Source organism: Ranitomeya variabilis, chromosome 3, assembly GCF_051348905.1.
Source record: "Ranitomeya variabilis isolate aRanVar5 chromosome 3, aRanVar5.hap1, whole genome shotgun sequence".
Taxonomy (NCBI): domain Eukaryota; kingdom Metazoa; phylum Chordata; class Amphibia; order Anura; family Dendrobatidae; genus Ranitomeya; species Ranitomeya variabilis.
In genome coordinates, this window is record NC_135234.1 from 655,574,549 (window position 1) to 655,591,285 (window position 16,737).

The 16,737-nt window shown below is 44.3% G+C and overlaps 1 protein-coding gene across 3 annotated transcripts in view; it reads right to left on the minus strand.

The window, feature by feature from the left end:
• The window catches only part of AGAP2 (ArfGAP with GTPase domain, ankyrin repeat and PH domain 2), a 405,703-nt gene that overhangs the window by 263,950 nt on the left and 125,016 nt on the right, over positions 1-16,737 (minus strand). For 2 of the 3 annotated variants that reach the window (XM_077297781.1, XM_077297780.1), the window contains exon 1: positions 2,520-6,011. The exons of the other annotated variant lie outside the window; for it this stretch is intronic. In XM_077297781.1, coding sequence (XP_077153896.1) covers positions 2,520-5,340 — 2,821 coding nt within the window. In that variant the 5' untranslated portion in view covers positions 5,341-6,011. Of the gene's footprint in view, positions 1-2,519; positions 6,012-16,737 lie in introns of those variants that run through there. 3 annotated transcript variants of the gene reach the window in all.

The window sequence follows — 16,737 nt, forward strand, 5'->3', positions numbered from 1 at the left end:
TGAGATACGTTAATTTACTTTGAAAATGTAAAGTCATGTTCACCTGTGGAATGAGAATGTATTCTATACACCTGGATGACATTGCTTCTGCTGCTTGTACCCAGATTTATGAAACACTTTGGGAAAATTCGGCAACAAATTGCCATGTTGCATACCCTAAGGCTGCTGTCACACTATCAGTAATTGGTCAGTATTTTACATCAGTATGTGTAAGCCAAAACCAGGCGTGGGTGATAAATGCAGAAGTGGTGCATATGTTTCTATTATACTTTTCCTCTAATTGTTCCACTCCTGGTTTTGGCTTACAAATACTGATGTAAAATACTGACCAAACACTGCTAGTGTGACGGCAGCCTAACTGTAAAAGTCCAATCAGGGAGGAAGACGTAGGAATTAGAAAACAGTGCACGCTTCTGAAGGCAACATAAAAGAGTCTTATAGATCTTATAGACGCTCTTTGTTAAAGGGGCCTGTGTACTGACAGATTCCCTTTAAGATCATAAGTGATTACTGCAAAGTGAGTGCAACGATTACCACTGCGTATAAAAGCAGAATGTTGCTCTCCTGTGATATATAAGGTGATGTCATGCTGTTAGCACAGAATGCTGTAGCCAGATGAAAAAAAAACAAACCGAAAAACAGCACATTTCTGCTTCTTGCCATCTATGCCGTTTCCCTGTTCTCGTGCTTTAGATTTTACAGCTGGGATTTCATCATGTTTGTTAAGATATATTCCCACTGACTTGGATTCATTACAACCCCAGCAGTACATTTTGAATTATTCAGTCCTGACAGATCATCAGAAGAGGGTGAGATTGTAATGGTAATTATATTGTACGTGAACAGTTCACATAAATAATAAACTGTTATCTCATCTAACAACATTCAGCAAGGTCAAAACGCGTCAGCATCGAAGGCTGACTGGGTGTCGGGACCATAACAAAAAGAAAAAAATATATGTTATTCTATATCTTCTCCTAGCTGTGGGTAACAATAGCTCCATCACTTTTGTAGATTGGGATATGGCTCTTTTGTTTGTAGAAGACACAGTAGCGGAAGGAACAAGCCCTTGCCCACACTGTGCCATGTTGTGTCGTTCGTTGTGTAATAATGGCACTGCTCATGCTCCTTACAGTACCATATTAAGAAGATATTCTCCCATCGAAGCAATGTTTTATCGAAAAAATATCTCTGTAATATTGCTTCAGATGGTGCTGATGCCACGGTTCACACAGAGGCTCTGCGGTCCTAACATTTCATACAGGGCTGTAATACATTTGAGTGCATCAAGAAATAAGCAGCGCCAAAACGGCACTTTTATAAGCGAGGTCCAAGACTAAAAGAATATTTAACAGAAAGGTGTAATCAGACAAGCTGTAAATAACGGCCCAATAACTAAAGAGGACCTGTCGCCATTTCAAAAGGGCCCAGATTTTGCTATTTTTTATCCCGCCGCTTTCCTGATTAATTCCTTTTTTTTTCAATCCGCTATATGGTTCCAATTTTTATGATCTTTTCCAAGGGGGCGTTGCTCACAGGATTCTTTGGGGGGACGTCTTGCAGTGTAATGCACTGTTACACACCATTGGTATCATAACTACCATTGGTGTTTTATATAGGCGCTTTCTTCTCTATATTTTTTTCCCCCCCGTAACGTTGTTCTATTAATACAGCATGGGTTTCATCATGATCTACTTATCGTTCTATCTTGTGCTGAATATGGTACTAAATGGCTGATATTTTGATATTTTATACCTATATTTGCCATCCATTCCTTGCTCAGTACATCTCCCTTATTTTTGTTATCAGGATGTGTATTTGATTATCTCTAGCAACGCAGCCTAGCTGATACCTATGCTTCATTTATTTATTTGCTGCAGGGGGCAATTTATAGGGTGTCTCTTGTGAGAAATTCACATATTAGTGTCTTGTGTGTATTTTACCTGGGCTATATTCACTTTATATGAGAGACTTCTATTGACTTTTTAAGTGTTTTTATCTATATATATATTTTGTGTGTGTGTAGATGTTCAATAATAAAGAATTTTTTTATTGTATATTGTCTGGTGATCCCACTTCATATGGCTTGTCTTTGTCTTTTTCTTTGTTGCAGTGTAATGCAGAGCAGCCTAAAGATACGCCCCCAGAAAATCCTGTGAGTACCGCCCACTTGGTAAAGACCACAAAATTATCACTAAATAAAAAGGCCCGTGAACCATATTGCGGATTGAAACAAAACAGAAAAGTTAAATACCAAGCAGAGCAGTGGGAATAATATAAAAGCAAAAAATAGCTACTTTTGACTTGCTCTTAGGTTAATAATGCAGAGTAGCCTATGGCAACTGATCAGATGCTGGATTTATCTTAAACTACAGATTGATTGCTAAGGAAATGAAGTGTAAGAAGATGGTACTGAATAATTCACTAGTTTATTTTAAAAGAGACCTATTATGTAGCTATGAATAAAAAATTAAAAAGTAGAAAAAAATCTATGGAGAGAATTATACGTTTACACTTACTTTGTGCGAAATCCCTCTCATCTCCAGGACTTAATCCAGTTGGTGAGACAGAAGAGGCCACAGTGGATTTTGTGAATATTCCGCTTATAAACTTTAGCATCTTCCTATCCCTAGCCGCTGAAGACCTGGCCTTGTCTCCAGTAGGAGATGTTCCTTCACGGCCCTTTTTAAATTCGTCGGGTAGTAAATCGAAGTCACTATTGTCCACAGTCTTGCTTTTTCCCTTTCTAAAACCTTTAGGGTCGCATGAGGAAGGAGACAGCAGACTTTTTCCTCCTGCAGAGAGTTTTGGAGTCTCAGCTCTAGGGCTGCTCTTGGTGGAGGATTTTGACTTACTTTTACCACCTTCATTTTCAGGCCATGAGAGTCTATTTGAACCACTTTTTTGACTTAGATTTTTGTCACGGTTGTCTTGACTTTTGGAGGCCTTGGTGAGTTTAAGTATTCGACTGCCTTTTTCCTTACATGGTGTAAGAAGAACAGGAGGGATCTTCGTTTGATCTACAGGAGTAGGAAGTCCCGAGACACTTACACTAGAAAGGTATGGAGGTCTTGTCTTGGTTTCTATTTGTAAGGTGTTCTTCTGTGATTCCCCAGACTTATCTGGGCTCACTGAGAGAGATACAGTTACTGGTGCTTCACGATATGGTGTTCCTGGCTGGCATGGTACAGGGAGCAATGGGCTGGCTGGAGAGCTAAAAGAATATCTAGGTCCAGAAAAAAAAGTAGGACTTGAATGCTGTCGAGGACTGTTGCAGCGTCGATTGGGAGAGTTTTGAAGAAAGTAATCTGAGGTGACACTAGTACTGATCCACATAGCATCCTGTCTATGGAAAAGTCTTTCCAACCGTTTAGTCTTTCCTGGGTCATCACTGTCTTGCGTGTGGTCATCTACTTCAACTGGCAAAGAAACATCTAAATCTTTACATGGTGAGAGAGATAGCAAAAGTAAAGGCTCTGGAGTCTTTTCTCTAGGAGCGGTTAGTTCACTGATGTCAAGAGCATTCTTTTCTATTAAAGTAACAGGCCTATCATTGTTTGCTTTTGCACCAGGAGATTTGGTGGTCCCAGTAACTGGTGCCCTAGCACCTGGGTATGTTCCCATGCCAGACACTGGTGCTTTTATTCCAGTTGACGTTTTAGTCCGAGGAGTGGGAGATGGTACGGCATCACCAGATAAAATTGCAGGTTTAGCAATTATGCTTGGGGCTTTTATCGCTGTAACTGGAGGTACCCCAGAAGGTAAAGTTTTGGATGTACTAATAGGTGGTTTTGCTCCAGGATATGTGCCAGTACCTCCAGTCTTTGTTTTCTCAGTGACTATTCCTGTAAGTGGAGCTCTGATTCCTATGGACTCTTCAGCTGTCACCACTACAGATGCAGCTCTAACTCCCCGAGCTGCACTTCTAGCAGCAATTATTTTGGCCTCACTAGGTTTTGCTGCAATTACTGGGGCGCCTCCAGAACGAGATGCAGAAAATAATGCTGATGCAGTGCGAGCAGCACTTATTGGGGGAGCAGTAACTCGGGGTATGCTGGATGGTATTGTGCATGGTTTGTCTGCAAGTTCTACTGCTCTATCAGATTTTTCTTCAGAAATTGGAGCAGAACAGGTATGCGTTGGTGAATCTGAACATACAGCTGGTACCTTTGATGCCTTTAAACTCCGGCGGGTGATTCTGGATTCGGTGACTGGTGCTTGAGGACTGACCCCTTCTGTAACTTTGGAAACATGCACTGGCACAGAACTGGTTATTAAGTCTCTGGAAACTTCAGTATCAAGTGCAGGTCTTCTCGTGAGGGAACCTCTAATTACTCGTACTCCACCAAAGGGAAAATCCCTTTGACTAAAAGGCACTGGAGCACTAGCAGTTCTTGTTTCCTTCATTCCTCCTGGAGGCCCTGAAGCGCTAGACGTTTTTTTGTTCTGGCTTGATGATTCTTCAGTGCTAGAAACATTTGTTGGCTTATCCCCATGTACTGCATGACTAGACGTTTCGGGCTTTGTAGTTTCCTGTTTCGGAGTTGAAGAACTTGTGGTGTTTGATGAAACTGAGTTGTTCACAGATGCTGCTGGTAATGAAGTACTAGGTATCACGGTGCCATTCTCTTCCTGTTTTTGGGTTATAACCCCAGTATTTCCGGCTACTACCTTTGTTGGGACTCGTGATGTCCCCTTATCTGTAGGTGATGGAGTAGAAGTGGCGGGTGTACACGTACCTCCTGCTCCTGGTAAATATTCATCTGTTGTTGATGTTTCAGAGAACCCCACTTTTTCTGTAGTTCCATTGCTAGACACTTGGCTCTCAGCTTGTCCCACTGTTGAAAAAGTGCTTGTTATGTTACTTACTGGTATAGAAGGTGAAGGGCGGCATAATACAGTGTCACTCCGCTTTACAAATGCTGTTGATCTGATGGGAATTGCACATTGTTCTCGGTCTGGGACAGATGTTTCAGATTGTTTTGCTTTTAAGGAAACTGGCAAGAGTGCATCATTGGTATCCTGAGCCCCCTTTGAACCAACAACTGTCCCCTTGCTAGTATTATTCAATAGTGCACTTTCTTCAGTGATAGTCTTTTCTTTTCCATCACTCACCCCGGCTTCAGGAGTGGGCCCTGCCCAAGCCCAGACATCAGGAAAATCTCTATCCAGTGAGAGGCAATGGGCCAGTCCAGGTGTGCTGCCAAGAGAAGGAGTGTCATGTTTCCGGAATACTTCAGTGCTGTCAGCCTTTTTTTCATCTCCCACAGCCTCTAATTTGACTAGGGTCAAAGAGATGTGGTAGGTGGTCCTGCGCTGGAGGGTGGCTCCTCTGCTCATGGGTCCCCTGAGTGAGCAGCTTGCAAAGATAGCAAGGGCTGCAGAGTAGTCTGCCTGATCAACCACACTGCTGGTCTGCAATCAGCTCTGCACATCCATCATCTGATGTACCACCTCTTCGCCACACAGGTGTCCCTGCAGCATAGATCCGATCGCCAGAAAGAAAATACACGCCCAGGAATGTCAGTCAATAGCTATCTGCAAATAATGCACAAAAGCAGAGGGGGAAAGCAACCCTTCAGACGCAAGACCTCATTGTATAGGAGCATCACTGCACTGGCTCAGGATTGCAGAAGGCACTGATGTTCCTGCCGATAGTTCCCTTGAAATTCAGTTCCATTGTCTGCCAGGTGTAAAGCAAGGTGAGCAGGTGCCACCATAGTCTGCTGTCCTCTCAGGCTGCCTGTAGATTCTTCATTGCAGCAGCATCAGCATCAGACGCCTCAATCCCATGCAGGTTCCACGGTGGCTAGAGACAGGCTTGTCACTGATCTCCATTCACAGAGACACAGCAGCTATTCTTCTGCCTTCTCTCCAGTGTCAGGGCTGCACTTTAACGAACACTTCAATTTTGCATCTCATACGAAGAGTTTGCAAAGGAGGGGGCTAGAAAACGGTGTAATCGCAGCATAATATGCCACCCAAGCGTGTTCTAAAGACTAGCAGGACTCACTATTCATGGTATAGGAATAGGAGGGGCTGTGATCGCTGTTCTACACCCACACCACAATCTGGCAGCTCAGTGCTGAATACTAAAGGGTGAATGTGACATCCAACTAGATTTATGCCCATGTATGAAATAATTCCATATCTGTGCTTCACTGCTTCTTTGTCTTGATTATGGGTTGAGATGTATCTTACATGAAGTCATAATATGTATTCGAACATGTTAGAAAAATAAAAGAGCTTTAAATAACAACCTGCGGCTCTTCAGTTATGGTGGAACTACTGGTTACAGCATTCATACCAGAGGCGGACATATCATTGGTGCAACCTGTGCAGTCGCAGAGGGGCCCAAAAATTTTATGAAGCCACGTCTACCTCCAAAGCAGGTAGAATTGTGCAATGTGAGGATCTCTTGGACTGCAAACAGTCCATATACTATTCTAGCACAGGAACCATTTTCTGTCTGTGTCCACCCCGGATAACTATATTATACCACCAGTCTTATAAGTACCAGCATTCTACCACCTAATGCTAGGTCTTCAGACACCAAGCTGTAGAGCTAGAAATTTCCATTTAAAGTCATCGAAAGAATTATGAACAAGTTATATTGTATTTCCTGCGCCTTAAAGTATTGACCATTGTGCGTCATTTTTAAGTCCCTATATGTTTGGTAAAATGAAATAATTAGTTTTGAGTTTTATCTTTCTCTGCTGGAAATGCATGGCGAGAATAAATGCACAATGAAACATGGCAAGAAACCTCACTAAGTCATTGCAGTGTTGAAGATGTTGTCCATTATAATAAAAAAGTCTATTATTTTCAAAAACACAGAAGTTCATGTGCATAGGCCCTATCTGACTTGCACCTTGGTGCCATTTACCTGCATATTGTGGCTAAGTGGCCATAGATCAACAACATGTAATCCAACTTGTACACCGAATTCTCTAGAAGGGTGATTCCAGAAAACCAAAATGTCACTCAACATGAACCATTCAGAAATCACGCAGAGCAATGCACTGTGTGTAACCATCTTGCCTGGCACTCATGGCACATGTGGAATTACAGAGGGCTGTGATTGCCACTCATACATTCTCTAAAGACCAAGACACTCCCCGAATATTAGGAATACATCTCCAATCCAGCTACCAGCCAGTAGATGACATCCAACTGAAGACGATAGTACTCCCTGACTTCACTTGATTACAGTATCTCATGTGACCAAGGCCTGGTGCACACCATTATTTTCTCCGTACAAGAATGATCCAACAAAACATCGGATTGCCCTCAGACCAAAGTTAGTCTATAGGGCTGCCCTAATGTCTGATTTTTTTCCCTCGGATCGTCAAACATTTACATTAAAGTCTAGAGCGACGTTGACACAAAGTTTGGGAGATTTTGCTAGCAAAGATGCCGACAGTCCTGCACAACCTTGGTGTGAACCAACTCTTGAGATGAGATAATCATACGAGTAGATGTAATCCTAGCTTGTGCTATTTCCACAGATCTAGCACCTGAATTTCTCAAAGCTACTGCTATGACGGAAAAGACAGAGAAACCCAGACACCTACATAATAAATGAAGATACACAATATAATATATCCTCACACTGTGATACCAATTTATTCAGTTTTGTCTGCATTTATGCTAATCAATAATGCTGGTAACACTATTACAAAGCCGCCAATGCTTCCTTGCCTGTGTCCTTATAACAGCCTACAGGCTATGAGGAAGACATGCTGTTTTATCCAACCTCAGGTGCCGGTATGTGGCCAGCGGAGTGCAGGGTATTGCTGGCCGGCTTCCCTGGTATTATGGGGTCACTGCACTGTTATTGCTGCTGTTCCTATCTCCTAAACTGAGTTGCAATCAAAATGATTCTATCATCATTGTAAATTAGCTGTTTTAGCAAAATTCACAAACTTTCTGCTTTGTAATAAACTAATGAAACTAAAACAATATAAATATCAACTGATATAACAAGTAATTTCTTAAAATTTAAAGGGGTTGCCCAGGCTTGGAGTTTATTTACATGTACTAATACTATTTACTTATTTACTTCCTGCAGGTTATTTGCTCACTTTATTTTTTATTTTAGGTCTGTTAAATGACCACAGTGTGAATGTATACATACACATGGCACTTATACCAACATGTGCTCTGGCTCATTTCTTTGGTTTTGCTTTATTTTTTTTGTACTTTATGCAAACAGTGGTGTGGCTTTTGAGCTGGTATTTTGTTTACGTAGCTTTCGATGGGCAGGTGTCTGAACAGTCAGGTCTGGGTCCTGCTCTGCCCTCATCTATTTTGACATCTGCTGTCTCATAGTGAGATGAACTACAAAAGTCAGGAATCGTCCTGATTAGGTGCACCTTGCCAGCGGTGGGATGGCGATGGGATAGATAGTGTTAACTAATTATCCTATGTCATTTACTATTTACTTATTTACTTACTACATTTTGTTTTTATCTTATGTTTTGAAGCTTAAGGGTAAGTTCACACAGGGCGTTTTTGCTGCTTTTTTTCTGCAGCAAAACCTGATCATCTTGGCAGGAAAGAAGCTGCGTCAAAAAATTAGGTTTAGGTGCTTTTTTGGTGCGCTTTTTTGGTGCATTTTTTTCTCTTTTCCATGCTAATGTCCTTGGATTTTCAGCAGCAAAAACGCAGCAAATAATGATACCTGGGTTTTTGCTGCGTTTTTTTCAACACCCATTCAAGTCAATGGATGGAAAAACGCAGAAAAAAAGACTGAAAGAAGTGACATGCTCTATGTCCAAAAAAACGCAGCAAAGCACAAAATACTGATCAAACAAAAAAACAATGTGTGTGCATGAGATTTCCGAAATCTCATAGGCTTTGCTGGTATTGTAAAAAGCAGCTGAAAATTAGAATTAAAAAACACAGCAAAAAACGCAGCAAAAACACCCTGTGTGAACTTAACCTTAATCTGCAGCCACTCTACATAACTGCAGACTTGTATATCTGCACAGAGCGCACACTGTATGCTGTGAGGATTCCACGGTGCCAAGAATCCTGACAGTGTGCAGCGTGCACGTTGTGAGGATTCACAAGTCTGCAGTCACATAGAGTGGTTTGAACCCCATGCCTGGACAAACAAAATGCCACTTTTAATGACAAATGCAATCTCAGAATGATTAAGCTCCTTTAAAACAAGCATCTTTAGTACTGAGTACAGCACTTTAGCTGAAACTTCAGGTGTTGCAGCACTTATCTTTCATATCTTACTTTTCTTCCCAGGTGTAGTGCTGATTTGGATACTGATGGCACAGCTTGTGCTGAGCTGCAGTTCTTGGCAACGGACACTACCCAGTGACTAGAGCTGTGCTGTTCCAACCTGTTCATTGCCGGTCAGTCACTGCTGGTCCAACATACACCGATCTGATCCTGTGCCATGGAGAGCTCATCAATATCATTAGCCTGGATGACCCCAGTAAGGAAGCTGAGTTTTACAGATATGTTTGAAGCTCATTCTGGGGAGCTGGTATTCCCTATGGTTAACAGTTCTAGTGTAAGAGCCCTCTTTAAATTTCATATTCTCGCAGTTGCATCTGAATTTTGGGGTATGTTACCCATCTTTTCAGTACATATTACAATCAATAGACAGCACGTAATTGATTTAAGGAATGAGTTAAAAATCGTGCCTCTTGAAAATTAATGAAAATTGAGGAAGTGATGCTGAAACCTGACAGACTTTTCTGTTTTCTTAATTTTATCTCTTTATTCTGTCGTCATGACAACCAGAGCACTGAAAGTGTTGCAAAACAGCAGGAATAATTAAGCGTAGTGGTGTTACACACTCTGATGGCGGCGACACGTAGCAGGTCTTCTGAAACGGGACTCAGAAGTAGCACTGAACTACAATCTCGCATACTATTATTGGATTGGGTCACTCAATAAAAGGAAATACTCCAAGCAGGTGAAAAGTCAGTCCACTGGAAGATCACAGCCCTCTCTGGAAACAGAGGACTCTTACAGCATGATCTTCCCAAACTAAGACTAGTTACAGACCAATACATTTTAGCATTTTGCCAGAATCTGGTTGTGATGGCCACACAGTTAGCTCACAAAGCCAAGAACCCAACTGAGAGGAGGATAAAAGCTCATTATGCCCATAAGCCAATGATGCAAGGAGCAGGACAGCTGTTACTGCTGCTATAGTGTAGGGTATTTCCTACAGGATTTCTCATTTACTTTATTAAATAGGTAACTGTTAATGCTTGATGATATACAGTATAAATATGTTTTGGTTCACAAATATGTCTGTAAGTGGCATCGTTTTAACACCTTCAAACTGGAAATTTACTATTTTTTGTGCTTCCCTTTTTTCCATTGGCATAGCTTTACGAAGGCTTGTCTTTTGCGGGAGGAGTTGTAATTTTGAATGACAATCATTTTAACATAGAATGTACTGGAAAATATAAAAAGAAAATTCCAAGCGTGGTGAAATTCTTAAAAATGAAATGCAACTCTGCCGATGTTCTTTCGGTCTTATTTTTATGATGTTCATTGTGCAGTAAAAATGACCTGAGAATGTGATTCCATGATTATGCGGCACCCCAGGAGTTCAGGTACCACATACGTAATGCTGCCTTCCTCTCGGGGAGGGTAGTGCTATGTCTGGAGACAAGTGAGATTCCCTTTGGCTGTTTATCACACACACATCACCTTCCAAATCCATCCAAGGAGGGGGAGCTCAAAACCCTGTTTAGGGCAGCTTCCCTGGATAAAGATCCTGGTTTGGAGACGGAGTTAGTTTAGTCTGTACAGAGAGTCTGTGAGCGAGGACAGACAGGAAGGGAGCAGAGAGGAGATACAGGACTCAAGGAGGCTACGAGTAGGCCTCCAGGGAGTCAGTGTCCAGAATCCGGGTACCGGGAGCCCGAGGCTTTTGTGGAACTAGAAGACACAGAGCAGAACCAGAAGGCAGAGGATTACATGGACTTTGCCCATATTCACCTGTGGTACAGCAGCGCCTTGGAGCCTGGAGTCTCTGTGAAAAGATCCCAGTAAGCATAGCTCAAGCTGCCTACCATACAGGTACCTGTTCCAGGACAGGGGAACGAATTAGGACTTAGCTGGGAACACTTAGTGGCAACAGGCACCTCAGTTACAGCAAGTACAGAGTGCAAGACTTCTACCTGACTTGCCAAGGGGATTCTGCTTGTCTCTGGACTGCCTGGACTCCTAATTCACCTGTTGCCAGTGGAGCGCCCCCACACCGCTGCAGGGCCGAGGGGTACCCGAAGCCGAGCCTCTGGGTCTCAGTCCTGGGGTTGTCACGGTGGCTAGACCCGGTCCGTGGCCCTGTGTGTCGGTGAGGGACGTCCGGTAGAATAAGTGGTGGTGTAGCGGTGCAGTTGTGGGGTGCAGGTCGCGGTAAATAACGAGGACACCAGGTTGCAGTCTCTTTACCTCTTTACTGAAGGTTTTGGAGACCTCAGTCCAGAGCGCTGTTAACTGGGTTGTCAGAGACCGGCCGGCCCAAAGGCACATCAGAAGTTCTCTTTACAGGTGGGAATCAGTGTCTACCTTCTAGCGCTGGGTGTTGTAGTTCTTCCCTGCTGAGCTCCCGGGATAGTCCTCACAACTGTTTCTGTCTGTCTCTATTTGTTCGTTCTCTTCGTCCTCCAGGTGATATGGTAGGACGCACCCGTATGACGGGGTAGGCCTGGAGTTCTTCCGGGACCCTAGAGTCGCCCCTCTCCCACAGCTGCCTCCGTTGTCTGCTTAGGTGTTAAGTGAGACAGCCAACCTGTAATTAGCTGTCCGGCCGTGGTTTGCAGTGTACTTAGTCTCTTACTTGCTCGGCGTTCCGGCCACCGACTGTTTGCGCCTCAGAAGGATGTTGCCTCGGTCTAACAGCACGACTCCTTCTGGTCCCAATACTTCTTTACTGTATTCCCGTTGTGCACTGGTTAGTTCTGCTCTGAGGAGTCTGCCAGGATCCCATCTGTTATGACCCCAATGGCGAGGGTCTCAGAGAAACAAGTAAGTCTGCGACGTACAAAAATCCAGCTCATAGGGCAGTGGTAACTGGGTTGACCATATATCTACTCCTAACGCCAACACTAGCAGTAGCCGGGGAACATGCCTACGTTGGTCGCTAGATGTCTCGCGCCAGCCGGAGGACTAACTACCCCTAGAAGAGGAAAACAAAGACCTCTCTTGCCTCCAGAGAATAGACCCCAAAATTAGGATAGTAGCCCCCCACAAATAATAACGGTGAGGTAAGAGGAAATGACAAACACAGAGATGAACTAGATTTTAGCAAAGAGAGGCCCATTTACTAATAGCAGAATGTAGTAAGATAACTTATATGGTCAACAAAAACCCTATCAAAATCCACACTGGAGATTCAAGAACCCCCGAACCGTCTAACGGCCGGGGGGAGAACACCAGCCACCCTAGAGCTTCCAGCAAGGTCAGGAAACAGATAATATACAAGCTGGACAAAAATGCAAACCAAAACAAATAGCAAAAAGCAAGAAAGCAGACTTAGCTTAATCAAGCAGGAACCAGGATCAGTAGACAAGAGCACTACAGATTAGCTCTGATATCAAGGTTGCCAGGCATTGAACTGAAGGTCCAGGGAGCTTATATAGCAACACCCCTGACCTAACGACCCAGGTGAGAATACAAGGGATGAATGACATACCCAGAGTCAAATCACTAGTAGCCACTAGAGGGAGCCAAAAGGTAAATTCACAACAGTACCCCCCCCTTAGTGAGGGGTCACCGAACCCTCACCAAGACCACCAGGGCGATCAGGATGAGCGGCGTGAAAGGCACAAACTAAATCGGCCGCATGCACATCAGAGGCGACCACCCAGGAATTATCCTCCTGACCATAGCCCTTCCACTTGACCAGGTACTGAAGCCTCCGCCTGGAGAGACGAGAATCTAAGATCTTCTCCACCACGTACTCCAACTCGCCCTCAACCAACACCGGAGCAGGAGGCTCAGCAGAAGGAACCACAGGCACAACGTACCGCCGCAACAAGGACCTATGAAATACGTTGTGGATGGCAAACGACACCGGAAGATCCAGGCGAAAAGATACAGGATTAATGATTTCCAATATCTTGTAAGGACCAATGAATCGAGGCTTAAATTTGGGAGAGGAGACCCACACCGCGGCGGCGGTTGGCAAAACGCTGAGCCTTCTCCTGTGACAACTTCAAGTTGTCCACCACATGCCCCCAGATCCGCTGCAACCTATCCACCATGGAATCCACCCCAGGACAGTCAGAAGGCTCCACATGTCCCGAGGAAAAACGAGGATGGAAACCAGAGTTGCAGAAAAATGGCGAAACCAAGGTGGCGGAACTAGCCCGATTATTAAGGGCAAATTCAGCCAACGGCAAGAAGGTCACCCAATCATCCTGATCAGAAGAGACAAAACACCTCAAATAAGCCTCCAGAGTCTGATTAGTTCGCTCCGTTTGTCCGTTAGTCTGGGGATGGAAAGCGGATGAAAACGACTCCTCAATGCCCATCCTACCACAAAAGGATCGCCAGAACCTGGAAACAAACTGGGATCCTCTGTCCGACACAATATTCTCAGGAATGCCGTGCAAACGAACCACGTTCTGGAAGAACACAGGAACCAGATCAGAAGAGGAGGGCAGCTTAGGCAAAGGAACCAAATGGACCATCTTGGAGAAACGGTCACATATCACCCAGATGACAGACATGCCCTGAGACACCGGAAGATCAGAAATGAAATCCATAGAGATGTGTGTCCAAGGTCTCTTCGGGACAGGCAAGGGCAAGAGCAACCCGCTGGCACGAGAGCAGCAAGGCTTAGTTCGAGCACAAGTACCACAGGACTGTACAAATGACCGCACATCCCTTGACAAGAAAGGCCACCAAAAGGACCTGGCCACCAGATCTCTGGTGCCAAAAATTCCCGGGTGCCCTGCCAACACCGAGGAATGAACCTCGGAAATGACTCTGCTGGTCCATCTAGCAGGCACAAACAATCTGTCAGGTGGACAAGAGTCAGGCCTACCAGCCTGAAATCTCTGCAACACACGTCGCAGATCTGGAGAAATAGCAGACACGATAACTCCTTCCTTAAGAATACCCACAGGTTCAGCGACTCCAGGAGCATCAGGCACAAAGCTCCTAGACAGAGCATCGGCCTTCACATTCTTAGAACCTGGTAAATACGAGACCACAAAGTCAAAACGGGAGAAAAACAATGACCAGCGGGCCTGTCTAGGAATCAGGCGTTTAGCAGACTCGAGATACATCAGATTTTTGTGATCAGTCAAGACCACCACACGATGCTTAGCACCCTCGAGCCAATGACGCCACTCCTCAAATGCCCACTTCATGGCCAACAACTCCCGATTGCCCACATCATAATTTCGCTCTGCCGGCGAAAACTTCCTAGAGAAAAAGGCACAAGGTCTCATAGTAGAGCAACCAGGGCCTCTCTGCGACAAAACGGCCCCTGCCCCAATCTCCGAAGCATCCACCTCAACCTGAAAGGGAAGTGAGATGTCAGGCTGGCACAAAACAGGCGCCGAAGTAAACCGGCGTTTTAACTCCTGGAAAGCCTCCACGGCAACAGGAGCCCAGTTAGCTACATCAGAGCCTTTCTTGATCATATCCGTCAGCGGTTTAACAACGCTAGAGAAATTTGCGATAAAACGACGGTAGAAGTTAGCAAAACCCAAGAACTTCTGAAGACTCTTAACTGACGAGGGTTGAGTCCAATCATGAATAGCTCGGACCTTGACTGGATCCATCTCCACAGCAGAAGGGGAAAAAATGAACCCCAAAAAGGGAACCTTCTGTACACCAAAGAGACACTTTGAGCCTTTTACAAACAAAGAATTTTCACGCAGAATCTCAAAAACCATCCTGACCTGCTCCACATGCGAGTCCCAAACATCAGAAAAAAACAGAATATCATCCAGATAAACAATCAAAAATTTATCCAGATACTTCCGGAAAATGTCATGCATGAAGGACTGAAAAACTGAAGGTGCATTAGAGAGACCGAATGGCATCACCAAGTACTCAAAATGACCTTCGGGCGTATTGAATGCGGTTTTCCATTCATCGCCCTGCCTAATGCGCACAAGGTTGTACGCACCACGAAGGTCTATCTTGGTGAACCACTTGGCACCTTTAATCCGGGCAAACAAATCTGACAACAGCGGCAAAGGATACTGAAATTTGACAGTGATCTTATTTAAAAGCCGATAGTCAATACAAGGCCTCAAAGATCCGTCCTTTTTGGCCACAAAAAAGAATCCCGCACCAAGAGGGGAAGAAGAAGGACGGATATGCCCCTTCTCAAGAGACTCCTTGATATATGAACGCATCGCGGTATGTTCAGGTACCGACAGATTAAACAGTCTCCCCTTAGGAAACTTACTGCCAGGAATCAAATCTATTGCACAGTCACATTCCCTATGAGGAGGCAGTGCACTGGACTTAGACTCGCTGAAGACATCCTGATAATCAGACAAATACGCCGGAACTTCCGAAGGCGTAGAAGAAGCAATAGACAAGGGCAGGGAATCTCCATGAATTCCATGGCAGCCCCAACTTGACACTGACATAGCCTTCCAGTCCAGGACTGGATTATGGGTCTGTAACCATGGCAAACCCAAAACAACCAAATCATGCATTTTATGCAGAACAAGAAAACGTATTACCTCCCGATGTTCGGGAGTCATGCACATGGTAACCTGTGTCCAAAACTGCGGTTTATTTTTTGCCAATGGCGTAGAATCAATACCCCTAAGAGGGATAGGATTTTCCAATGGCTCAAGAACAAATCCGCAGCGCTTGGCAAATGACAGATCCATAAGGCTCAGGGCAGCACCCGAGTCCACAAACGCCATGACAGGATACGATGACAGTGAGCAAATCAAAGTTACAGATAGAATAAATTTAGGTTGCAAATTACCAATGGCGACCGGACTAACAACCTTAGTAAGACGTTTAGAGCATGCTGAGATAACGTGTAGAATCACCACAGTAGTAACACAAGCCATTCTGGCGTCTATGAATTTTCCGCTCATTTCTAGTCAAGATTCTATCACATTGCATTAAATCAGGTGTCTGTTCAGACAACACCATGAGGGAATTAGCGGTTTTGCGCTCCCGCAATCGCCGGTCGATTTGAATAGCCAGGGCCATAGAATCATTCAGACCTGTGGGAATGGGAAAACCCACCATCACATTCTTAATGGCTTCAGAAAGGCCATTTCTAAAATTAGCAGCCAATGCACACTCGTTCCACTGGGTCAGCACGGACCATTTCCGAAATTTTTGGCAATACACTTCAGCCTCGTCCTGGCCCTGAGACATAGCCAGCAAGGCCTTTTCTGCCTGAATCTCAAGATTGGGTTCCTCATAAAGCAATCCGAGCGCCAGAAAAAACGCATCAATGTCAGCCAATGCCGGATCTCCTGGCGCCAGCGAGAAGGCCCAATCCTGAGGGTCGCCCCGTAAAAAAGAAATAACAATTTTTACTTGCTGAGCGGAGTCTCCAGATGAACAGGGTTTCAGGGACAAAAACAATTTACAATTATTCCTGAAATTTCTAAATTTAAATCGGTCTCCGGAAAACGGTTCAGGAATCGATATCTTAGGTTCTGACATAGGACTTCTGATAACATAATCTTGTATGCCCTGCACACGAGCAGCAAGCTGGTCCACACTTGTAATCAAGGTCTGGACATTCATGTC